The sequence below is a fragment of the Hyposmocoma kahamanoa genome, unplaced genomic scaffold, assembly GCF_003589595.1.
Source record: "Hyposmocoma kahamanoa isolate Upper Pololo Valley unplaced genomic scaffold, ASM358959v1 88, whole genome shotgun sequence".
NCBI classification, from domain to species: domain Eukaryota; kingdom Metazoa; phylum Arthropoda; class Insecta; order Lepidoptera; family Cosmopterigidae; genus Hyposmocoma; species Hyposmocoma kahamanoa.
In genome coordinates this window covers 21,365,092-21,392,261 of record NW_020654466.1, presented here as the reverse complement: position 1 = coordinate 21,392,261, position 27,170 = coordinate 21,365,092, and the positions used below count along the sequence as shown (strand labels likewise).

At 38.9% G+C, this 27,170-nt stretch overlaps 2 protein-coding genes across 8 annotated transcripts in view; both read right to left on the bottom strand.

The window, feature by feature from the left end:
- Positions 1 to 27,170, bottom strand: part of LOC113235664 (transformer-2 protein homolog beta-like) — a 34,666-nt gene that overhangs the window by 1,749 nt on the left and 5,747 nt on the right. For 2 of the 7 annotated variants that reach the window (XM_026471496.1, XM_026471492.1), the window contains exons 3-8: positions 26,844 to 27,015; positions 9,894 to 10,022; positions 8,938 to 9,110; positions 2,615 to 2,659; positions 2,322 to 2,366; positions 1,925 to 2,067 (exon numbers count right to left, since the gene is read on the bottom strand). In XM_026471496.1, coding sequence (XP_026327281.1) covers positions 1,925 to 2,067; positions 2,322 to 2,366; positions 2,615 to 2,659; positions 8,938 to 9,110; positions 9,894 to 10,022; positions 26,844 to 27,015 — 707 coding nt within the window. The remainder of the gene's footprint in view (positions 1 to 1,924; positions 2,068 to 2,321; positions 2,367 to 2,614; positions 2,660 to 8,937; positions 9,111 to 9,893; positions 10,023 to 26,843; positions 27,016 to 27,170) is intronic. The other 5 variants (XM_026471493.1, XM_026471494.1, XM_026471495.1 and 2 more) reach the window with 5 other exon arrangements.
- Positions 15,434 to 18,978, bottom strand: LOC113235666. Its single transcript, XM_026471499.1, has 3 exons — positions 18,740 to 18,978; positions 18,183 to 18,378; positions 15,434 to 15,837 (listed from the first exon to the last, which is right to left on the bottom strand). The coding sequence occupies exons 1-3, from the start codon at positions 18,950 to 18,952 to the stop codon at positions 15,554 to 15,556; spliced, it is 693 nt and encodes a 230-aa protein (XP_026327284.1). The 5' UTR covers positions 18,953 to 18,978; the 3' UTR covers positions 15,434 to 15,553.

The window sequence follows — 27,170 nt, the reverse complement described above, 5'->3', positions numbered from 1 at the left end:
GCATTTGGATAATATTATTTTAACAACCTTATTTTAAGGTTCAGTTCATGCAAATTAAACAGCCATGCATTCACTGAATTGAAGAATGTTCTTCATGTGGGCCAGTTCGTGGCCTACGTTCGGGTCACCGTAGGTAAGAAAGCAATATTTCACATACATTCAAATGACGACAAAGTTCTAGAACACGAGATTATTACAGAAATTAACGGCTAATGGTTTTTATACCGAACCGGCTGGGCAACGACCGGATCCACAAGAATAACAACCTAGAAGTACATACTAGAAAAATATTTTATATTCCGTAAAATTTGGCTTAATTATAATGACAGATCGACAAAACTAGGACGATGTAAGACAAAACCACAATCACTTTTGGAATTAATTACGCTAAGATAATATAAATCATGTTTATTTCACAACGTAACACGACGAAGTTATGTCCAGTGGAAAAAAAAATGTGATGGGACACGTGAAAAATACAAAATCGACTAACACTTCTGATCGATGAATGTAATTTTCGGCGGTAATTTTTAAATTTTACTTGAATGGCTTCACTTTTTGTTAATTTAAATATAACTCAAAACAACAGTTGTGTATTTTTGGGAAAAAAATCCCAACTACACTATTATATAGATGTGTTTGGTTACACTAGCGTTGTCAAATCTAGACACTACACAAAACATTTTTCGTTTTTTTTGTAATTTTTGATGTTAAACATAAAAAAATACAGAACTTAGTTGTATATTATTAAAGAAATCTATCAGACCATTACAATTGAGGCCATGAGAACCATAGTGGCCTAACTCATTTTTTTTACAATATTGAGTTTATGATTTTTTCCAGTTCAAATTGATCATTTTGATAGAACCAGAAAGGCCTAAAAGTGATACAACGAATTTTCACTAGATGGCAGCATAATCATTGTTATGGTTTGTAGTCTGTGATCTAAATTTGAGGTGCCATACTGGCCTAAGTAAGATAGGTCACTATGGCTTGTCCATTGAATTAGGCCACTATGGTTCTCATGGCCTCAATTTTACTTTGGAAAATAAGCTATTTCTAATTGAAAAGCGAATAAAATTTCTTTTCCCTTAGGAACAGCCAAAAGATTCTTGTTGCAGTGTTCTGGTTTGACACGATAGTACATTTGGTTTATGGAAACTCAAATCAATATTAACAAATAGTGATGTCATGCCTATTCGACATTATTCGTAGACCGAACCCTATCACTAAAAGTATATGAGTTAATTGCAATATTTATTTTATTGAATATCATGTTTTTACAACCACGACATAAATACATATATATATATTTATATATTTGTGAAAATACTGGTTTAATTATTCACTTTATTTAGTTAGTTCATGCATCAATAATAATATACGAGTTGATTTCAATTAATTACCATGATACAGTAACGCCGATTAATATACATCATAGTGCAGTCGATATATTTTAACATCGATTCTCGATTTCACTGCTCGTGTTCCATCACTGGTTCATGAAGTTGACATGTCACATTCTAGTCAAGCTAAATTTTACGGCGTATAAAGGATATGGACATCTGATGATTTACATTGAAAACTTTTTATGTCTTAAGACTAGAAGATGAGCAGGCGCAGTCATTTGGCTTTTTTTTACATAGGTCAATGAATATTTTTATTTAAGTCCACCACCAAGCTGGGAAATTAATACTTACCATTTTTTATACAAGCGTCGGCGAGTAATTTATAAACAATTTTAAACTTAATTTGTATATGTTACAAAACAAACTTAGGAATAAAGGTCTACTGACATAAGAATATGTAATTACTCGCCAAGGTTGTAATAATATAACAAATGCAATGCGTTCCCAGTGACGGTCCGTAAGTAACAAGCGTGTAGTGGCGGAGGGCGGTGACTAGCGCGGGTAGTAGGACTTACGCGGCGAGTAGGAGCGCTCGCGTTCATAGCGCCGACGGCGGTAGTGCGGCGAAGGCGAGCGGTGTCGGTAGCTGCGGTGGTAATAGTCGCGGTCCCTGTATCCTCCGCCGCCGCCGCCGCCGCCGCCGCGGTAGTAGTAGTCGCTGCAATTAATCGAACAAACCAATAAATTCCACTCCCACCGATAAGGCTGATTTCTGAGTCGCGCTTAACACTTGCATTGCCGTTCAAAAACTACTTCTTGAATGATTAATACGGGATATGGAATTCGCGTTGACTTATTTTTGGCACTGAAAGTGTTAACAGCCCGCGCTGATGGTTCGCTCGGAATGTATCAAAATAGTACATGCAGTACATGTCGTAAGCGTGACAAAGAAACGACACTATGTAAACCTACTCTTGCGCCCGCGCCGGTTTCCTTCCGCGCGGGCCGTAAGCACAACTGAAATCAGCCAAAAAAAAACAACAGTTACTGACTTCGTTATTTCAGTCATATCGTTAATGCTGTATTTGTTTTAATAATTTCTAGTTTACGTCGCGTTCGGGAGAGAGTTACCTTTGATAGAATAGGGAATATTTAATAATTTTTTTTTTAAATTGTCATGTTTTGAAATTTTCTCAAAAAAACGTTCCTCTGTATGACATTTGTATGATGGTACAACGAATGTACAAAAAGTATGTAATACTTACTCTCGATCTCGGCGTCTATCGTAACCGTTGTCTCGGCTTACACTCCTGCGAAACGAATAGACATTTTAAATAAAAACTAGATCAGTTGCTTGCATTACATTGCACACCAATAAAGACAACGAATAGCCACACGCGGCTACGTCACACACATTGATCGAGCTACGCGTTGCATGTATGTGTAGGCGGGATTACTTACAACGAGTCACATATATACGCACGAATATGTCCGATAAGTGTGCGTATACGTTACTTTGATTTAAACTTTCACGATTTTTACACATTATTTGATTTTTAATTCGGGACTTAATCACGTATAAAATACGTCGACGTTTCGGACATATTGCAACGTCCAAGGTCTCGAAGGGAGACGTTGAGGTAAATAAAATACGTTTTATACGTGATTAAGTCCCGAATTAAAAATCAAATGATCGCATACGTTGTGGTTCATATTGAATGATAAATGTGGGAACATGCCTTTAGTAAACCGACTATTCTCTATGACGATTCACTCTAATGTTGCTCCAATAATCTACCAACATCTAGGATATATGTTACAAAATTTTCTTGTCACTCTATTTCTGATGCTGGATTTAAATTGTTAAGTCATGTAGTAATTTTCGATGGCATGCACAAATATGGTTAAGCCTAGCTGGCCTTTTGACAATAACACTGTTCTGAATATCTTTATCTGAAGTTCAGAGGACCTACTATGAGCGCTTATAGCGATCCTGATTACGACACGTTATAAAAACAAGTCAGTTTCCATACAGTATACGTTGACATTCAAAGGCCTTTTTTAAGCGACTTCAAAAACCAGGAGGTTTTCAATTCAATTGTATTTTTTGTGTGTGTACGTTACGCGATTACTTGCGTCTGCAAACTGATTTTAATGAGTATTTTTTTGTTGGAAAGAGCGTACCGCAGCACTGGTCCCATTTAAATATGAAGAAAATATTCCACCTCTAAGAGTGGTAAACGAAGTCAATTACATAATTGTGTGGTGATTGTATATTACGAGGGGTGATCTAAAAGTAATGATTAATCGGATATTTGTAGAGCACATAAAAATATGAAAAAAATTGTTTTTGCTCCCTCATCAGCATAAAAAAATCATGTAAACAGGCCACGATTACCAGGAGGTACATTGTTGAGCGGGTCTTGAGTTCTGAAGTGCGTCTCCTGGATTACCACGTCAACCTTCTTCTCGGTGAGGAGGTACTGTAGTAACCTGGTTTCCTTTCATCTCCTTGGGAGGGGCGGCTATCTCTTGCGGCTGGTTGGTGGGCTTCCGTTTCCGAGGCTCCTGGCTGTGTGTGGTGCGTTCGCTGCAGCCATCAGCGATTGGGCGCATCTTGCTCTGCTGTCACCGTCATCGTCTGAGGGACCTGTTCCGATGGTCGTAGTCGGGCGGTGCGGGCTATAGTGCCGGCTTTCTTGTTCCGGTTTTCGGCGCGGAAAACCGGGTAAGAGGTGGTGTTGTTGGCGGGGTGGGGGCCTCCGCAGTTGGCATACGTCGGCGGTTCCTTCAGCGGGCGCGGGCAGTCGTAGACGGCGTGATTCTCGCCGCATCGCACACACGCAGGCTTGCGGTGGCATTTATGCGAAGAGTGCCAGAATTGTTGCCCGATGTCTTTGCTCTCCGCGCCAGGCCTCGATACGCACCCGTAATATAGGCAGCCCGGCCATCTGGCGCGCGCCTTGATCGGCCTTGCATACTCGGGGGCAAAGCCGAGCTCCCGGAGTTCCTAAAGTATGTCTTCAGTGTTGGTCTCTTCTGGTAGGCCACGGATGGCCACTTTGAGGGATCTCTCTGCTGGGAGGGAGTAAGAGATACCCTCTTCCCTCTCCAGGGTGGTTAGGTACCGCTGCACCAGACGGTACTCTGTTTCGTCCCTCGGGAGGAATCGTACGCCCCACCCGTAGGAGCGGGCGTTGGGCGTACGGGACAGCTTGCTTTTCAGCTCCCTGAAGTGGTGCGCCCAGTTTGGTGGATGCTCCACGATCAGGGGCGGGTAGCGGAGCCTCTTGTCGCCCGGCGGGGCTGTCGGCGCCGTAGGTTCGTTGGGAGGTGTTGTAGTCTCCGGCGTCGGGGTTCACAGCGCCGCAGAAGTGATCAGCTAGCTGAAGACTTCGCCCACAGCATCCGCGCAGCGTTATATGCTACTGCCAGCACCCCTTCGCGCCACAAACGCACCCAACAAACTCCCCACAGAATCCTGTCGATGATAGAGGAGAAAAGGAAACTGCGTCGACAATGGCAAATAGCCTGATGCCCAACCACGAAACCCCGGTTGAACACCATGGCCGCAAAGATCTCGGAAGAGCTGGAATTCCATGCCACATCCTGGCAACACACTATCGAGTCCACCGGCGACGACTGGAACGGCATCCATAACTATGCCGCCATTTCTGCGGGAAAGCGCAACCTACGCGCCTCCTGCTAGCCAGTGACGGAACCCCCCGTTACAGAGCCGAAGACCGCGCTGAGATTTTTGCCGATCACCTCGAGACGCAGTTCCGCCCAAACCTGTCCGTGAACCATCAGCATGCAGCCAATAACATCCAACAGCACCTCGAAAATTACTTCGCCACACCGATAGCTTCCAACGAGGACCCCATTGTCTTCTCGCCAGGACAAGTCCTGCGTATGACCCGCCGAGCCAAAAGGAAGAAAGCCCCCGGACCAGACCGGATAACAAATGAAGCCCTCCGTCATCTACCACCGAAGGCGATAGCCGCGATGACTCGATCTTCAACGGCATCATACGGACAGGTCACTTTCCACACACCTGAAAGCTCGGTCGAGTCATCATGCTCCCGAAACCGGGAAAGACATTCTGAAAACAGAAAGCTATCGGCCCATCGCTCTGCTGCCCACCATATCTAAGGTTTTCGAGAGGTTGCTACGAGCAGTTCGGCTTCTGAGCACTCCACGTCTCTCCAGCTCGCCAGAGTGCTCCATCACATGACGGTGGCTTCTAATAAGAAGGCACACACCGTCGCAGTGCTCCTGGACATGGAGAAGGCATTTGATTGCGTCTGGCACCCCGGCCTACTATAACAACAAGATCTCCAACTTCTACTACTCGTCGAGTAGTTAAGAATCTTTTCTGAAAGGTCGCCGCTTCCACGTAGCGGTGGAGCAAGTGACCTCTTCACAGCGCACCATCAGTGCCGCAATACCACAAGGAAGCTGTCTGTCACCCGTGTCTTACGCTCGGTACACGAATGACATCCCCTTGGCGGAAAGGGCCACCCTGGCCTTGTACGCCGACGACGCCGCGTACCTTACCACCTCCATCACCGCATCTCACGCGGCGGTCAAGACGCAGCGCCAACTGGACATGCTTCCTCCCTAGCTGGATGGCTGGCGACTCTCGGTCAACGTCACCAAAACCCAGGCGATCATCGTGAGCAACTCGAAGAAGATGCCACCGAAGCTGACACTGATGGGCCAGGCTATCGAGTGGTCCCCCACGGTGAAATACCTAGGGGTGACAATCGATAGAAGACTATCTATGGCCCATCACATCAAGAACGTCGTGCAGAACACCCGCACACTCCTGCGACCGATTCTCAAGTCCCGACTCCCACTACGAGTGAAACTCGGAGTGTATAAGATGTACATTAGATCCCCCTAACATATGCAGCCCAAGCATGGTACGCGCTGGTAGGAGAGTGCAACAGGCAGCGACTCAAAGCCCAACAGTCGCTGACATTGCGGTGCATCACAGACGCCACACGATATGTGAGGAATGACGTCATCCAACGGGCAACTTGAGCATGGAGAGCCTCGACAGCTTCGTGGATCGCCCGGCCAAGACCATGTTCCGGCGCGCCGGACAATCCCTGCATAGCCATATACAGGGACTGGCACCACGCCGAGCCCAACATCCTGACCAGAAACTGCTTTTTCAAGGAAGCCCCACCGGATCAGAGACCAGCTGCTGAAGATGGTTAAGAAACCTGCCGGCCCACCGGCACCGGACTCCCATCTGAAGCAGCTCACCCGACTGTGACACCCGAGGGTTATACCCAACCCCAGGACCCGCTCGTCTCCACGAGTGGCGATCGACCCCGCCGAAAGAGGCCGACGCCTCGAACGGCCCCCTCAAACCCGCTGACGCGGGTTTTGAGACGACTACGGCAGGAGGTACATTCATTTGAATACGAACAGTTGGAGAGTAAACATCAAAATGGAGAAAAACGAAATCAGAGCTGTCATCAAGTACCTCTGTTTGAAAAAAATGTCTACCAAAGACGTACACAGCGACCTAGTGGAAACATTGGGGGACTCCATATTCTACAGTTGTGCACTGGGCAAAGGAGTTCAAGCTGGGTAGAACATCCACAGAAGATGAATATCGCGAGAGACGCCCATCCACGTCCCTCACTGCAGAAAACGTCAAAAAAGTCGAAGATGTCGTATTGGCAGATTGAAGAGCGACCATAAGGCATGTAGCTGAGGTCACAGAAATCTCATATGGCAGCGTTCAAAGAATCTTTGCAAACGAACTGCATATGAAAAAGGTCTCTGGGTGCCAAGAATGTTAACCGATGAACAAAAGAAAAAACGAGTTGACATGTCGAGGGCAAATCTCGAAAAGTTTCAGACGGATCAGGAAAATTTTTGTCTATTTTCGTGACCATGGACGAGACCTGGATCCACCATTTTGATCCAGAAACCAAACAACAGTCAATTACTTGGAAACGAGCCTCTTCCCCGACGCCGAAGAAATTCAAGGTGTCAAGTTCGGCAGGAAAGGTTACGGCGTCCGTTTTTTGGACGCTGAAGGAGTTATAATGATGGAATACTTGGAAAAAGGAGCCACTATTACGGGCTCTTACTACGCAGACCAAATAAGAAGATTGCGGGAGGCCGTAAAAAAAAAAGACGAAGCAAACTCCGAGCTGGAGTGTTGTTACACCAAGACACCGACAACGCACCGGCTCACAAAGCCGCCATAGCGATGGCTGCTATTCAAGAAACGGGATTCGAATTGCTCGAACACCCACCCTATTCGCCAGACCTGGCTCCCAGCGACTTTTATTACCTCTTTCCTCGACTCAAGGAACACCTCCGAGGCAAAAAATTTGACGACGATGGCGAGGTGATGACTGCTGTAGAGGCGTTTTTGGATAGTCAAGACAAAGAATTTTTTTCAAAGGGAATTATGGGTTTAGAAAAAAGATGGGACTAAAACTTGCTAGGAGATAATGTACAGAAATAAATATTTTTTTAGTTAAAATATCCTTATTTCATATTGATTATCATTACTTTTGGACCACCCCTCGTATATATATCATTTGAAAAACAAAATTATAGTTAAGGATATTTTTAGTCACAGTAGAGCTTCTTGTGACACGAGGTCATCCAGGCAAGTAAAGTTGGCAGCAACTAACCGATTTCTATCGGTTTATATCTAATTCACACATTACTGCATTCCTGTTTTAAAGGATAAGGGTGTCGGTGAAATCCATTCGGTACAATTGGTCTACTTTCCCGATCGGTCCATTTTCACTATTCATCTACTTTCCTGTTTGGTTAACTTTCCTATTTCGTTTACCTTCCCATTTGATCTACGTTCCCGATCGGTCTACTTTCCCGATAGGTCTACTTTAATGGTGCGTATACTCAGATAATCTCAGTACAGAGTACTAAAAAAACCGACCGCAAAAGTTCGTGGAATTACATCTATTTACCAAGTTTTATTTAAATCGGTTACCGAAAAGTGCGTGCGCGAATCCGGATTCATGCCACCCTATTAATGGAATATTTTCTTCAAATTTAAATGCGCCATTACTGAGGTACCCTCTTTCCACCGGAATTATCGCGTAACATACATACAAAAAAAAGAAACAGGCGAATTGAGAACCTCCTTTTTTGAAGTCGGTTAAAAATCGGTTCCCAAATGACGTTGAGTTATCGCGTAGCATACATAAAAAAACAAATACAGTCAAATTGTGAACTTCCTCGTTTTATTGAAGTCGGTTAAAAACAAACTGCTTCTTGATTTTGTTTTTTCATATCATGGTTAACGTAAAGCGGCCATCATTACCAAAAATATTAAAAATATATTATATATATCTTGAGCTATAAAATTGTATCATTATAGCAATTACTTGTACACAACAGTAAGAAAATTGTTCGCTTTTAAAATCTAATCTTATCGTACGAAGTTGCGACAAGAATGTCAGATATTTTTCAGATTCAAAGAGACGTTATGTGGTACAGAAAATTTCCGGTTTCATTTGCAAATGAATTTGCAAACAACTAGGAAAATAACAAACTTTGGAGCACCTGTCTTAAATCAAGTACTTACGTCGGTTTCCCCATGTAAATGCCAGGAGTCGGCGTATGAGCTCGCTGCGTGATGGAGAAGTCGACGCGGATGCGCCTCCCGTCGATCTCCATGCCCGTGCACTCGTTCTTCGCCACCTTCGCATCGTCCTGCGACTCGAAGTACACGAAGCAGAAGCCTCGGGATCTTCCCGTCTGTCAGTAATAATAGCATGAAAATATACAATAATAATATAAAGTTATAATCAAGTAAGTCTGACTCACAAGTACTTTTGAATAGTCAAAATCACACAACATATTACAAAAAGACATCAAATAAATAAAACAATTCGTACGAAATGGTAAGTAGATAACAAAATGATATAATATTAACTCCACGCGTTTTTATTGTTCATGTACTCGTACTCATCAACAGTATAGTACCCTTTCGCCAGAAGTTTATTTTTAACATGGTATGGGCAAATCAAAGTACCAAAACGTGTACTAGCCGTCAATCTAATTGTTTAATGGGGATTTCTAACTCCCAATGTTGTATACATTGGAAGTTAGAAATCTTAAAAGCAAAGCGTGTGCAATTATTGCGACTTAATGGCATACGTTCTATCTTACTCTAATGCTTTTAGGGAGACTCTGTAGTCTCCCTAAAAGCATTAGTGTTCATGTCCCTATATCCTGAGGAACCATATTATTCAGTGTAAATATAATTACGCGTTGTGTTATAGTAAAGTATATAGTTTCCCGTACAATTAACCTATAAATCGAACGTCATGGGCCATGGGACGACATGACTTAAGTTATTTTCAATTATTTCAATAAATTCCACGAACTTTTTGAGGTCGGTGTTTTATTTTATAAAAAAAGTTATTTTCTGCAGTTTAAGACAGCCCGACTGGCCGCGTAAAACCCGAAAAACAAACACCATGCATGTTACGACAGGCCGGGCTGTGGATGATGACGATGATAACCTAAAAAACTCACCTTAGCATCAATAACGACTTGAGTCTTCTCAACTGGTCCGTACTTGGAGAAGATGTGGTTGATCTGCTGCTCGGTTGTGTACAGGCTGAGGCCGAAAATGCCGAGGCACCGAGACGGCATGGGGTTCTCCTGGGGAATACGCCAGCACTATATTAGACCGAATAAACTAGTAACATAAAACCCCAAAACTTTTAAAAATGATTGTCTTGTTTTCAAAAAATATTTTTAATTAAATTATTTCCTAAAATATGAACATTTTTAAAATTTAGTAACACAAAAATGTCAATTATCCAATTTCGTCACTTTTATCATATAAAGTAAGCGACAATTATTTTGTACACAGGTTGTGTTGGTAATTTTTTCAATAGGATCAATGTCATCAATGATTACAGGTATTAAACCTGTTACTTTAATTATTTTCGATGACAACATTGTCGCAAACTATTATGTTTACTTAAGTTACGTAGTAAGACTTGAAAAAAAAGAAACATCTTGAAACCCCCCTTAATTAATAAAAAAGGAATAAAAGATTCTAGGGTTGCAGCAATTAACAAAACAAAAAAATCGACAAAACACACATCAATACCGTTTCGTCCAATAAGCATTTATTATCTGGTTTACCTTGAAGCTAGATATGATAATAATGTGGTGTTGCCAGTCATTGTCGCAAATGACATACGTTGCACTACGCCTCCAGTACCAAAATACAATCAAGGTGCTGGTAGCTGCTTCGGGAACGAGTTGACAAACGTGTTCTGACAGCTGATTTTTTGCAACAATTGCAAATATATTAAAATAGGTGTGTAATGACGAAATTATACCTATTTACCTATTATACCTATACAGGATTTTTAACCACCATATTAATCAATTACTTTTTGTATGACTAAAAAGTCATTAAAAAAACCAGATACAAAGATCCGACAAAAAAGCACACAGATAAATTCATGAGGTCCGCTGGTTCGTTCCGTGGCTTAGTTGGCATAGTGTCTGGCAGTTTGCTAGACGACGTTGTCTGTTCGATTCCGGTCGGATCGAAGCATTTTTAAGTTATCGATCTTTGTATTAACAATTATTTAAGTATTTATTCTGTATGAAATTTGACAGAATTCGTTAAGTTCCCCGCCATTCTGACTCTCAATATATTAGCTTTACTTCTTAGAAACTAATCAATAGGCCGAGTTAGCGTTCCTTTAATAATACCCATTAAGGTACATTTTTTTGGAATAATAAGTTCTTATAATTAACTAATAAAAACGAGTAATTTGAAGTGCACTTCTGGTGTCAATAAATATGACGGGCGTGCCTTTGATATTGCAATCACTTTGTTCTGAAAGAGATACAATTTTTTTAAGCGCATGGGTACTAAATAGTACAATTTAGGTACGTTTTTGGTACTCAATTTGATAGGATTCGTTAAGATACACCCATTCTGATTCTCAAACATTCGTAGGAATGACATTGAATTCTCTTTACTTCTTAATGTAATTTTGACGTAATTGTAAGTAACCATTGAAACAATCAGAGATCGGGGCAGTCGGTTTAATGTTCAGTTATAACATAATAATATCAGTTAATCGTACTTTGGCTAGTGCTTCATAGTTTTACACATTATCTCACTCGTTCTTAGTATTCATAATCTTATCATTGTTTATGCGATGTTCGCACATTCGAATTGATTTTATCAAACTAGTAGCGTCACATACCACATCCTGAAACTAATTGAGCCGTGTTCTGAATAAATGAGGTATTGCAAATGTGATCAAATATGGTGATATGAGCAAAAGATTTTTGGCAACTTTTTGTCATCATGTAAATAATGAAGTTTAGACTTAGAGGATAGAATAGTCCGAGTTTAGAGGACAATTACATATCAAAAGATTTGTAATGAAGTAAGCATTACGATCAGTTTATTACTTTTTTAACTTAACAAACTTACGATTAGTAATGAACTAAAAACAGCAGTAAGCAACTTAGCAGGTAATAAAAACCATGCATTTAAATAAACAATTATGCTTTTCACATTGACATGATTTTATTCTCAACTGTACTTATTAATAGAAACAATTGGGTAGAGATAGGTGCAAAGAAATTCCACTCATCCCAACCAGTGACGGTGTGGTAGGGAAACAACAACAGTGGAAAAAAAATCGATTTGTGCGGGGACAGCTGGTAAGAGACTAGTGGAATAGGCTCTAACATCTAGGCTCGTGTTTAAATACCACGCCTTAATCGACTCTTCTGCAAAGTAAATTCTGTTTAGATACTTCTGTATAGATTTCATCACATTCTTATGTCGCGCTATGGTCGCTTATCGGCCGCTATCTAACTGAGAACCAGTTATGTAACTGTCGTCTCTCGAAACAGTGCCACAACCAAAATAATTGTAAGTCAAAGTCTAGACGTCACCTGTCAGAATTGTCAGTCATATAATCTACGTTATAGCCAGTAACCAAAAGAATCTTTTATTTCCATAAAATACATTTCATTAGATCTGCAAATCGAATTTCAATGAGGATGAGATTTGCAGTGGCAAGATGCTGTTGTTCCAGAGCCTCGGTAAAGCCGAACAGATGCCATCTCGCCGGAGGATGGAGGCGTGAAGAGACTCCAGGTAATCGTCACACTCCTGAAGGAGACTGATCCGGACGACGTGCCCACATTCATGGCGAAGGAGTTGCACGAGCTGCCCCCAGTCACGTTTGACGACGTTGATGCCACTAGGATACTGAAGGACATTACGTCCTTGAAAGTAGAGCCTAGCCGAATTACAATGTAAATTAGAGGCTTCGGATAACACCGTAAGTGAGCTACGTGCCCAAGTTGCGTGTGCAACGCTGCTTCGGTATGTAGGTCACCAGAAGCCTCTAATGTAAACATGCGTCGTGTGGCGCAAAATGCATCCATTTGCAGTGTGCAGTCGGCACATTAGACTGTACCGATCGCTGTCGCCAACGCGCGTGATGCACCGCGCTCAGCTGCCCGACCCTCCGTCTCGGCGGAAACATCACGCGTACGCACGTCAACCCCTACACGTGCATAAGCCTTTATAGCTCCGTTTCAAGTAGCCGACCCGCCAGTTTCAAACATTATTGAAACAATACTAAGGGAAAAAGCAATCCCCTTGTGCCTGTCTCTGAAGTTGTAAAAGCACAGAGGCAGACGGACTGGTGCGACGAGGACGGCTTCACAAAAGTGGAGAAGAGGAAGCCCACCAGCCGTAACCAGTGTGACACTGCACCGACAGGACCGAACTTCCTGCTGCATCCGGCCACACCGACGACGCTGCTGTACTTGTCGCGGCTGCATTACTCCACGAAGTTCGAGGAGATAGATAGTGGAGTACATCAGACATAAAGCCAAATACACCCTGAGGGTCAAGCGGTTGGAGTCCCGCCACAACGTGAATTTCAATTCGTTTGTGGTGAGAGTACCGACCAAACATCTGTCGACCTTCAAGAAGGAATAATTTTGACCGAAGGGTGTCTTATATCGGCGGTTCCGCGGCCGGTTACCCGACACCAGATTGCACCACACGTCGCCGACAAGTGCAATTCGTGTAGATTAGTTAGAAATAGTGTTTTATTGTATTGTATGTATGTTAGTCCTTAAGGTATATATTGTATGGGTCATGTGGCCTGAAATAAATAAAAATTAATAATGAAATATTTTAATTTCCATAATGTTAATTATATTTAATGGTAAATAAAAATAATTTAAAAAAAAATCCGTTTCCGGTTCTATATAAACCGAAAATAATAACATCTCTGAATACATTTCAAGAACACAGTGATATTCAAGGACCTGTAGATAGAACAGATGTGCATTTTTTTAGAAATAAAACGAATGTTAATTTTTTACAGTATATTTTATCTATTGAAAAAACAAATCTCAAACATTAATGAAGATAATCGCAAATGACAAAATTTTGCGATACGATAATGGAATTGGAATGTGCCCGCATCGAACCCTTATTTTTTCTTTGGCACAAAGAAAAATAAGTTCTGTAGTAATGAATAGCAAAGATACCAATATCATGCTCCACCACAGTTACTGTTCTGCAAATAGCCGTGGTGTACATATTGTATTATGTTCTCAAGATAACGTAGAAAAAAACCTAATTATATGTAGATGATTTTCAAACAAATTACGTTTTAAATGAAAGTTGTAAACTAAGGTATAACAAATCTTTAAAAGAAGAAATATTGACATGTCGCCGCCTTTGTACAATAATGCAGTAATCAAAAACACAAAGATTTTGTACTAAGCATGCAGTGACGAGCAGATCAAGGGACACTGTTGTGAATAAAGCACTCACCTTCTTACGTTTAAAATTTTTTTGACGTAAGACGACGGGTGCTTTATACAAGCATATAGGTATAAAGGCACTTTTGCACCGGCAAGGCGAAACGAGACAAGGCGAGACGAGGATTGAAATTTATATGGCAACATTTTCATTTTCTCCTAACCTATCTTCGGTGGAAATGGTCTGAATTGACGAGGCTGTGCATGGCGAGAATTTATATATTATGTAACACGAATTGTGTGATGTCTCGCGAAACTATTTAATTTTAATCTCAAGGTTGTGAGATACGTACGATTCAAATAAAAAAAAATGGCTTTTCTGCAAATAATTGCCCTGTTTAATTTACAATTTATCTTCAAATAATTTATTCCACTGGTATTTAAATATTTTTATCAAACATGTCTATTGCCGAAGCTTTCATCATGACCCACTGAACAGCATCGTATTATCCACAACATCAGCGCGAGTGTTAGGTGGAAATAGGCTGGCGAGATTCCCGTTTAACCTCACTGGTGGACTTGTGCAGTACTTGCAATAAAATAGAGGATCTGTATAATGTGTTGGTGGAATGTAATCGTAACGTAACCCCGAGAGCTACAATTTTTGGGAATGTACGTTTACCCAATGGACAAATTAATTGTTGGCTCAGAGAGCCTGTATGTATTTGGCGGTCTAAACTTGTACAAGTTTTTGAAAAAAATAGATTTAAAAAAATAACATAAAAATATTTAAATAGATCGCTTTAAATGGTAATAACTCTGTGCCGTTGCAAAAGAAAGCACCCATCATCAACATTATTTTTATAAATGACAGCTCCCGGAAGGAGTTGCTAAAAGTACACATCTAAAAACTGCCAGTAATTTTTGTGAAAAAGCCATTGAACAAAAGTTGTTGTTTATGATGTTAGTCATATAGTCCTGCGCCCGTAGCCTGGCTATGCATGATAGTCGCAATGCGCGCGATAATATTGAAATAAGCGCGCGCTATTGGCTGTCTCAATTAGATCTAATTTAAATAGCCAATAGCGCGCACCTATTTCAAATTTACTCTTTACTCTGACTGTCATGCGTAGCCATACTGCGGGGGCTGGGAGGTTGTTAGTATTTATTGAAGGTACAGCAAGAATCATATTTGTAAACAAATCGTCTCATCCGAAGAACAGAGCCCGATATGACTATATAGCGAAAAGAGAACAAATAAATAATTTCGTTATTTAAGCTATGGCCTATGTAAAGATGTTTTGAGAATTTATATATCTGATTTCATTTCGGAAATACAAAATCGAATGTTCTACGGATGAGTCGAAATGTGGCAAGAAAATTAGTGTCACCCATTTCACCATAATTAATATTAATTAACAACACATTCTTCTCAATGCAGTAATCAAGGCGGATGTAACGACCCCAATCATCGCAATCGCAGTGACCAACATCCCCAAGATACCGACACCGTTAAATCCAAGCGACAATAATACATCAAAGCCCATAATAAGACTTAAAAAGGCAAATACTAATGTAAAAACCCCCGAAAATGTGTGACCTATTTTAATAGCCCTTTCTAGGCTTGGCATCCTTGAGGATAATACGTTCAATATTCCAAGAACAAAACTTAAACAGAGGCACGCAAGGGCCATTATACCTGGAAAATGAAAAATGTGGTTTAAAAATTTTAAGGGGCTGTTATTTTCGGACATCGAGTTTATAACCAGAAATAGAGATAAAAAATAAGGGCCATACATTCCTGGTAACACATCAGCGATACGTCACTTATAAATATCAACTCTCGTTTGCACTGAAATATAGACAGCACCAACAACTGACCTGTGAGTACGTCTCCGTGTATTCCAAAATTATTTGGTATTTATTGTAATAAAGATAATATCTCTAACAATGGGTGGCTGGGCCATTCGGAGGTGTGGGGAAAATCAGCAAAACATCTAATTACAAAACAAACGGAATCAAATTTCATCGGTAATTAAATATTAAATATGTAATTTTGCAATTTTCGTCCATTATAGCAACCCCAACCCCTATTGACGACACCCGTCAATTGTTTCGAATGCGGGCTGGCCAATCGGAACGCAGTTGTCACAGCAATGATATGGCAGAATAGTTTTCAAACAAGTTAAATGACATTTCGTCTCTATTTCTGGTTATATGCTCGACGTTTTCGGGGATGTAACATGTTAACGAATAATTTCTAATACTCGTAGTATTAAATATCAAATTGGGTTGCTTGGGTTGATTTTTATAAATGTAAAATAAAGCAATACTGCTCAACCCAATATGAAATTAAAAAAATAATCAATTATGGTCGTCACAAAATAAGAGGCACCTTTTGACACTTGTCATCGCGATGTAAATAGTGATGTAAACTAAACACATCGGTAACCATATTAGACGATTCTCACGATAAATAGATTCGAAATTTTATGAGTCTGTGATCATTTAGATAATTTTTCGGGTCATTGGTTTCGGTTCTAGATAGATGAATTGGCATTTATTTAAGTAATATAGAGAGATATAGAATTTAATATAAATAATAAGTATAGAGTAATATAGAGTTTAATGATCACAATGACAACCTGTAGTTAAATAGTAAATTTCTAAACAAAAACAAAAAAAAAAAGACTTCACACTTTAAATTTTTATTCACTTTCATTGGAAGATGAACCAAAACAGTGCATGTATAATATTGATTTCCAATCATATTATCATTATTAACATCTCTGTTAAAATCAAAGTCGATATTTTTTTAAGTTAAATTGTTTTCACGCGGTGAAACTAGGTGATTAATTAATTACAACACTATTATTTAAAATTAAAAAATTTTTATTAATTAAAATTAAAAATTAAAAAAAAAGCTGAGGACGTAACTGTTTTCAAGACGTTTCGGACTGACTAATTTTGCATTTTATTTTGAAATTCGTGTGAAAATAACTTGAAATTTGTTCTATAATGTTATATAATGCTTCACTCAAATGAATTTATTTTTTAAACCCAATAAGTTAATAATTGTTTGTTGACCGTTTCAATGATTGCATTCAAAGTCACATACTTTAGTCTATAGTAATAATAATAAATATAGTAGTTTATAGTAATAATATAGGAAATTCCCTAGTAAAAAGATCAGGTAATTGGTGTGGTTGTCTGTCACATTACTGTTGTCAAATTGTGCCTCTTAAACTGTGACTCCTATACATAAATAAAAGTCAATGCTCCTATAGTAAAATTACGAATTAACTACAATGAATGCTAAATACAAAAAAGCGTATAAAATAAAATATGAAGCTGAACAACGAAAGCTGGCACAATGCATTTTTTAAAATCTGTATAGGGCAACTCTACATTTGTGTCAAAAGTAACAATCGATTTGTTGTTTTCTTGGAAATTTTGCATTTAAATTGGAAAAAATAATAAAAAGCACTGTCAAGTATTCACCGTGACTTGATAAAGTAAAAATGTATCGCTGCATCGTTAAAGAAGAAACAACGGATTTTAGATGAAATCATTTTAGCGTCTGGTAGTCTATCCAAGCAGTATCGAAAATCAAAATGGCTTGGATAGACCGTTGGCTACATGCGTTAGATACGCAGAATTATCCAATGCTAGTTACACGGAATTGCTCTAATCCCGACGATATTGTGGCTCTAGCGGGGTACAAGCCAACTTAATAAGGAAACGCGAGAAACACTTAACGCTTAATATCTTAATAAACATTAACTCTTTTTCGCACCTCCTTGTAAAGTTGACTTATTTTACTTGTTACCCTTTTCACTAGAGCCATAGTATCTCGTAATATTATTTTATTCCAACTAGGATATTGTAATCCCAGAAAAAAAAACATGATATACAGATCTAAATAAGCACTTCTTCGATGTTTCAGTTGCTTAGTATTATTGTAAGCACAATTTTTTTTTAATGGCGCCTTGTGTTAGCTTTTGTTGGCCAAACTTTAGCGTCAAGAAACAAATTCAATCTTACCAAAAATACCATGTACGGACTTCGAAAACCATTTAGGCATCAAACCCATAACTAATGCACTTCCACTAATGGCTAGCGCAGCACCGATCACCTGCATCGCCCCATGGATACGCTTCCTTAGACTATACTTGATACTCGTGGTCCAGCCACTGTGAGGGCTTAGAGTAAGAACTGCTAAGCTCATCATGATTATGTACTAAAAGTTGATAAAATCATGTAAAAGCTATGAAATTCGAAATAAGTTGTTATATCTTTAAGTATAAATATTAAGATAGATCTAACATGCACAGTCATAGCCATCAATACACACATAGACAACCACAAATTACACCCAAACTAACGGGAGAATTAGAGGGAATCGAACCCGAGACCTCTGCGTGGCAGTCCAGCATGGTAACCGTTCGGCCAGTGACGCAATTAAATGCGATAAGTCAAACATTACTTAACTTGTCGTGTGATAATCCATTAATTACGACTTGAAATAAGAATTTGTACGATTTCAACTAAATAAAAAATAACATTGACATAAAAATGTTAAAAAATTCGGTTGAGCTTACCCCAAATGTGCACAAAAATACGTGCGATTTAAGTGGTCCGGTGACAATTATGGTCCCAGTAAAGAAGCCACAAAAAGCAGCAGCACCGAGATTCATATATGTGATCGAGTTAAAAATATTGAGAAAAACCGTGGCCGCCGAAGGTAATGTACCCCTTAAATCTTTAGGACCAGCTTCACTATCCATATTTGGAGGAGGAATAGAAGTGATCATTAGCAAACAGGTAGTTTTCGACTGTTACTTTTTTTTTTAAATATCCACTTTCAAGCCACTAAGCGAGCTAGTAGTATAGTAATAAATGTAACGTCAATCGATGATCTATATATACCAAAATTCTTATCTTTTGATTTCACGTTTTATCAAAGCTTATATATGGTATCAAATATATAATATAATATATAATACGTAATAGTTTGTTTTACCTTAGGCCAATTTTTTAGAGATACCAATGATTGTATCACAGGCTAAACTAATTTATTTACTGATCTTGATGATATTATCAAGTATGAAGCTTCATTCGCATCATGCGTCTATTTGTGTATTTTAATTCAGTCGAAACTTAATTGGCAGTAATTGTTTCGGTACCGTTTGCCTCATAATAAATTGTGTACAGTTATGGTGACACCACACATAGGAATCTTTTTGATCAGTTAATCACTCCTAATCACATCGAAGATTACAAAAATACCCTGTTTCGTACCTGTATTATTATCTATACAGGTAATCATGGCATCCAACTTGTTTTTGTAGTCAAAATTTCCCCTTATCTATCAACATAATTATTGTTTGTCGGAAAAAAAAGTATTTTGTTGTAAATGTTTTATATTGCTGTTTGATACTCGTACAATTGGATAAAATAAAAAATTACATATCAGCAGCTACGGCTGTATGGCTTTCAACTTGGGACTCTTTCCTCTAGAGATTGTAGTCAATTTTAATGGTAATAACTAGGGGCATGAAAATCCTCTAGTAAATATCATTTATTAGAGAAACGAGTAAATAATTCATTTATTTGTGAAAACATGAGTTGTATGGAAGTTGACATTTAACAAAGTAAAGTAATAACAAACGATATTTGATTTCAACTTTCACGATTTTCACACATTTGACTTTTAATTCGGGACTTAGTCACGTATAAAACGTGTTTTATTTATCTCGACGTTGCGGACATATTGCAACGTCTATGGTCTCGAAGGGACTGACCCTTCCCCGTCCCTTCTTATAAATACAAAAACAGAGCTACTCGTAGTTAGCTAGCCAGTAAGAAGTTAAAAATAAAATCAATTAGTAGGATTAAAAAGCGCATAAGAGCATTATTTTAGAATTATTTTATATTATTACTTGATAAATAACAATTCTAATTAACAATTGAAACCTCGGCCTACCTCTGCTCTGATTGTTATCCCTAATAAAGGGGTTATATGTGTGACTGTATTTTAATTTTAAGACAATCATGTTACCACATGAATGGAATAAATATATTGAGTATTGAAGCCGAGCAACGAAAATCGAGTAGTGTACTAATAAGCGTTTAAAGCTGGCACAACGCATTTTTTCTAAATCGGTAGGGCTACACTACATTTCTGCCAAAGTTCTTCACAACTTTTTCTCTCTCTTCTTGACAAAATCGTAATAGTAGCCCTTGGATTGAATGTTTTCTTGGAAATTTTGAATTTTAATTGGAAAAAAACGATAAAAAGCACTGTCACGTTTGGTATTCACCACGACAAACAAAGAACAATAACAAAATCACAGTTAAAGGAATTCGTTAGCGTCTTCAAATGTCTTAATTACAAGTTTGAATAAAATAAATTCATTAGGTTTTTCAAATTATAATAGCAGCCTATCTAAGTCTGGAAATAAAATTACATTTAAAATAAAGTAATGACTAATTAGTATGTAACCGGACTGATATCTACAACTATCAGTTTCTTAGTTTCTTAACGTGGAGCGACATCTGGCCGCCAAAAAAAGGAATTTCAGTACCTACGTACGAATATGGTCCACATTTAGTTATGAAATGTATTGGTTTATCCAATTTAAAAAAAAAAGTCGCTAATTTCTCCAAAATGCCACGCGAGAAAATGGTAAAACTGCCAAAAAAGTTCCCAAAATCAGAACTTTCGTCACGTCACAAAACCCACGGCAGCATTCAGCTTCTATTAACTCTGTTTAAGGCTTCTGTAATTTATTTTGATATAATAATATACCAAATATATTTTATTCAATTACGTAACACATAACCTCCTAAACTTCAAACTGGATTATCTTCAATTCCTGACTTCTCAGAATAGTCAACCCAAAACAAAATTTGTTCAGGAATTTCAACTCTATATTTTCACATATTTTTCATGAACAGACGCATACAAATCATGTCAACAAAAATTTATATAGGAGTTTGCCATCCCTTGGAAACGTTAAAGGAGAAATAACGGATTTTTGATGAAATTGTTTTAGAGTAAGGTTGTCTACCCTAGCCATTTTCATTCTCACAACATTTATTGATACATAACCGCCTTGAGCCGGTCAGAAAAGCCTTTAAGGGTCGTATTCTAGAACTCTACTCAATGCTCAAGTCAGGATTTGAGTATGGTTTAAAGCACTCGAAATCATACTCAAGTCCCTTCCATTAGGGTCTTATTTCCAGTGCTTGAAATCATACTCAAGCTCAAATCCTGACTTGAGCATTGAGTAGAGTTCTGGAATACATTCTTAAGACCTTCATCTCTGGAGTTACATAAAATGTAGGAGTATTAACAATCCAAACAGGTAGTTTTGTTATAACCGCTTTAAGTTCAAAACTGGTGCTTGCTGTGTCACGTCGACCGATAATCTATATACCTACAAAAACCCTTATCATCTTTTGATGACTTCATCTATAATTTATGCTAACATTTATACTTTTTTTAATAATATCAGTGACGCGACGAAATAGTCCTGTGCCTGATGGTAAGCTACTCGCCTGTCCATAACAGTTGCAGTGCTACTGAGAGCTTTAAATCGCAAAGATCTCAAGGGCACTGCCAATGCGCTCGTCACCCTGAGACATAAGTTGACCATGTGCCTGTAATTTCACCAGCACCCTTACCCTTTAAAACGGAACGCAGTATGCTAACATTACTGCTTGGCGGTAGAAATAGGTAAAGTGGTAGTAATTCCCTGGCCGAACTCTTGCACGCGGATCTCTAGTGCTACTAATCATACTAAATATTATGAATGCGAAAGTAACTGTCTGTTGTTTCCTACACCGCTGAACGAATTTTGGTATAGAGACAATTAGGACCTAGGAGAAGGACGTAGGCTACTTTTTGTCACAAAATCGTAAAGGTTGTTAAGTAGAATATGAAAGTTTGTATGGAGAACCAATCATTTCTCAAGTAGTACAGTGGGCTACTCAAGTACTTTCTACGAACGAAGTCGCGGGTACCAGCTAGTATTTTATATTTTATCATATTTTATACGATACTATATGTATTTACACTACGTTTAGAACGGTCCTGTGTGAGTAAGCGATATGATAACGCACTCTTTGTGTAAAAATGGCGTAAGTAGAATTCTTTTTTTACTCAATTGGATAGATAACGAAGCAATACAAAGTAGTTCTGTAAAGAGTGTAGTGAAGAAAGAGTGTAGTGTGTATATATTAACAAACAAATGAGAAGAAAAAGATCAGTAGTTCTATTAACAGAACTAGTGGGAGTAATCGGTTTTCTCTAATTCGTCTGAAATGTATGGACAAAATTGACTGTCATATATATAGTCAAAAAACTAAAAGATTTAAACCATATTACTTTTTTACATTTTATTCCAAAAAACCTGCTGATACAGTGGCGGGATGCGCAGAGATACATAGGTATGCGCGGGAGTCTGCCTGGGCGCGCCGAGAATTTTTCGACGCGTAGTCGCTAGAGGAACGGAATCAAATCCGAACGACAGATGGCATGTCGGCAGATGTTGCGGCATTTCAGCGAACTTTGTGGTACGCTGGCGACATTGTAAACATATCCCTTATCAGTGTGCGTTGGCGGGCATAAAATCCTCTTAGATCTGCCATCCACTAAGTGACAAATGGTCAAATAGCCGTTTTAAATAGCAAATGACAGAGCACAAAATTATCTTTTAACAACAGTTAAAATTAGTTAACGTGTCCTAACGATGCATAGCTGAAATCGTTAAACAATTTCAATATTCTAAAACTGGGTTTTATCATTTCTCAAAAAATTATTTTGTCGCTTAGCCTTTTAGTTAGCGGACGGCAGAGATGCTCTCCCCCGCTATCCACCGGTTTGCGCAGGCCATTACGCCTTAAGACCAGTCAGAACCAAAGGACGTTTAGTATCTCTTATTTAGTTCATATGCAGCCAGGGACTAAAAAAATTCCAAAATTCCATTATAATGTCCTACAAAAGTACTATAGTTTAAAAACATCATCATAATCAACGAAAAACAGGTTTCGGGCGAGGGTTCAGCAGGTTTCATCACAATGAATTCCTCCACCGAAAAGTTCATGATGAACTTTAAACTAAATTTCGCACAAAAATTCCGAGAAACTCAAGAGGTGCGAAGCAGGATTCCAACCCACGGCCTCTGCTTTAGAAATGGTAGGTAGGTGGGACTTGTCACCTTATGTTTCAGGGTGACGGGCGCAGTGACAGTGTCCTTCAGATCTTTGCGATCTAAAGCTCTGAGTGGCATTGCAACTGTAATGGACAGGCGTGTAGCTTACAACCAGGCGCACCACTTGTTCGTCCCGTCCCTTGATATTACACAAAGTGAAACCATTAATTAGGCTAAAATGGCTTTTTTAGTTTTTAAACACACGTATGCATAATCTCGCTGACCAATCTTTAGGGATCAATTTCTGTAATTAATATAATATTTCGAGTTTTCTTCGATTTAAATCGCGTATATTTGTTTTTTTTTTTCAAGCAAACCGACGTTTCGGGCCCTTTCAGGTCCCATGATCAGTCAACCGTGACCATGGGACCTGTAACCCTAAACGTTCCAAATATTTTGATTGAATTGAAACGTTCAATAAAACCACCCTTGCTACAATTTCAAGTACAAGAAAAATGCCCATAGAAAAAACAACAACAACCAAGTACTTCAGCAATTTGAATTGTGTAAATTATGGAACAAAAGTGTGTATGGATTCCAAACCGCTTTTGTTTGTGTAAACTCTAAGAAAAACGACAATGAACATGTAGGTGGTATGTTTGTCAATTCTTCGATCATTATTATTGTTTTAAGTTATTTATTATCGTATATTATCATTATATACCCGTCCAAGCATGCAAAATGCGTTGAATCGACATGGCGTGTATCAATGGATTAGTTCAGCTTATTCCAATTAACGCAGACCTAAATAATAACCAGAACAATAAACTTCGTAAATATTGGCAGCAAATATTTTGATCGTGTTGAATAGAAGATGGTTATGCCTGAACGTAAGGTAGAGTTACTTACAAGGAATTTTCTGTATGGCCACAGTTGTAACGTTATAGTTATGCATATGTAGGTATTTAGTTGTAGTTTATTGCAAAATGTATACTCAGAGTCAGTAATGTATACTGTCAGATGTTAAAACAATAATGACGATGGGGATAAAAACAACGGTAAATGTATTTAGTTAATGTTCTTAGGGTCGTATTCTAGAACTCTACTCAATGCTCAAGTCAGGATTTGAGTATGGTTTAAAGCACTCGAAATCATACTCAAGTCCCTGCCATTAGGGTCGTATTTCCAGTGCTTGTGTTTCCATTGCAATCTTGACTTGAGCATCGAGTAGAATTCTAGAATACGACCCTTAATGTTTTTTAAATAAATTTAATTACTCAAACTTGTATTTGTGATGCCAAATAAATAAACAATAAACACTATATTAAAAAAAAAACTAAGATTATACTAAAGTTTTCGAAGGTAAAAACATAAATCATATCATTCCACATGTGATCATACACACGTGACACTTACACGACTCTCAAATTGTTATTATAATTTATTATACTTTTGCTTTAGTAGAGCTCCTTGTGAAAGAGTACGTCCGGGGAAGTACTGACAATTTAATTATTTCTGCCGCCAAGCCATTACTATATCGGCATTACCGTGTTCCGGCGCCATCTATGAGAAATCTATGAAAGTTTTATCACCTAAATTAAATACAAAGACACGACAACAAGCACATACAAGGTGTCTGATTCTTTGCAACGTTCCGAAAATCTGGTGCAAAGAGTGTTACCGGTTCTGCAATCCAAATTGTTTACGTTTATGGTTAGGTTAGCCATTACTATATCGGCATTACCGTGTTCCGGTTTTGAAGGGTAAGTAAGGGTGCTGGTGAAATTACAGGCACATGCGACTTGTCAACTTATGTCTCAGGGTGACGGGCGCAGTGGTAGAGCCCCTTAAATCTTTGCAATTTAAAGCTCTGAGTGACACTGTAACTGTTATGGACAGGAGTGTAGCTTACGAACAGGCGCACGACTTGTTCGTCCCGTCACTGTCACGTCACGGAACGAACCAGCTAACTTTGGGCTTGTTGCAGATCTTTATTTTGGTTTTCTTTAACGACAAATTTGCCGTAGCGTCTACGAGAAATCTATTTCTTCTGGCGAAATTGGATTATTGTGTTCACAACAAGTTGTACCCACTCGTATCAAAAAAAGTTAAGTAAAAAAGTAAGGTAAAAGTGTTAATCAACACTTTTACCTTATTTTAGAATTGTATCCAGTTTTGTGATACGTAAATAAAAAATTCAATGGAACAGTTTAAAAATAGCAAAAGGGAAACCTGTTGGTAAATTAACCTCGAGGTTTCGCAATGAAAACACAGAAATACAGTCTCTATAGCTCGTGGTATTAAGTCTAAAGTCGCAGACCCTTATCGTGAAGTAAAAATAATAATGTAAATGAACAGTTGTTCAATCGAGCATCACTCGTGAGGGTCGTTGCTATGTCAATAAACTATTTGATGAATAATTCTTGTAATTCTATGTATTAATTTTCATCCACGTGTTAACATCAAAATAGCTAGTTTGCAGATGTCATCTATGTTTTCTATATTATGTGCTTGTACTTATGAATCAAGTCCAAAAAAACAAGTAGTATAAAGGCTGATTTAAGTTACAATCAGTGGGGGCCGGACAGTGTTCCGGTCAGGCGCCAGTCAAATATCTAAATTATGCTATTGTATGAACTAATTCGTGTCAAACCCGGCCGTATCCGTGCCCGACCGTAACATGACCAGCCCCACATGAATTAGTTCATATAAAAGCATAATATAGATATTTTATTGTGCCACGGCCAGCGCCCCGGCACGGTGTAACGTGAATCGGTCTTAGAGTGATATGGCGAACCGGGGCGTAGGGACTACGCGTGAGAACGGACGATACACCAATAATATTGTCAGTCGCAGACTGAGGTGCTGCGTGAATTATTGTTGAAAAACCTCTAAAATTATTAACATGAAGTCACAGATTTGTGAGCATAGGTCTACTGTATGTAAGTAGGTTGGGAGTTAAGTTGGGAAGACAGACCATTCTGCTTTCAGCACCAGGTTACCATAATTTATTGTAATATCATCGGTTTTCCATAGAGGAAAATTTTCCAAGAAATTTCAAGTAAACATATAATACAATATATGGCGAGCCTAGGGCTCTATTTCACCGACATAACATTTGCATTAACAATGAGCACAAATCACATGACACAACAATTTACAATATTTGATGGCTGTACATGTGAAAATATTGTGCATTGTGGTTTTGGAAGGTCAAAGCTAGACATTATCATTAGGTTATTAATTTATACTTTAATATTGAGTAAAATACTCAATATATTAATTATATCACTTAATTTTGCTATCTTTTGTGCAACCCTTTAATCTTTTCTTCCTTTTGTACAAAGACAATACTGTTCTGTAGAGTCCGACTTACCTTAGCTCTGCATTCTTGGTTGATATTTGGCAACGTTTGTCCACAAGACATCAAATGAGAATAATAAAGATCTTTTACCTGTTCGCGAACTGTTGCTTGAAACTTAAGTCTAGCAGCGGAAGTTCATTCCAACTGATGAGAGAGTGAAAAGTAAAAAAAAATATAATTAACCTCACATACCCGATCGCCCATGTGCCGGCGACGCGACGACATAGGGCTGTGGGAGTGCGAGCGACGATAGGAGCCGCGCGGTGAGTACGAGCGAGAACGAGAACGCGAGTAGCGCGACGAGCGGTACCCACGTCGCGGCGATCCCGAGCGAGACCGGGATCTCCCGGGAGACCTGTAGATTTAAGCATTGTTAAATATGTAAACTTGTCAGCAAACAGCATGTGGAAAAGATCGCAAATGGAAGTCAAAAGCACGCCAAAAGCACGCGTTAATCGAAGCGTTATCTTATTCTCGATCAATACGGAAATGTCTGCTCGGAAAAGTAGT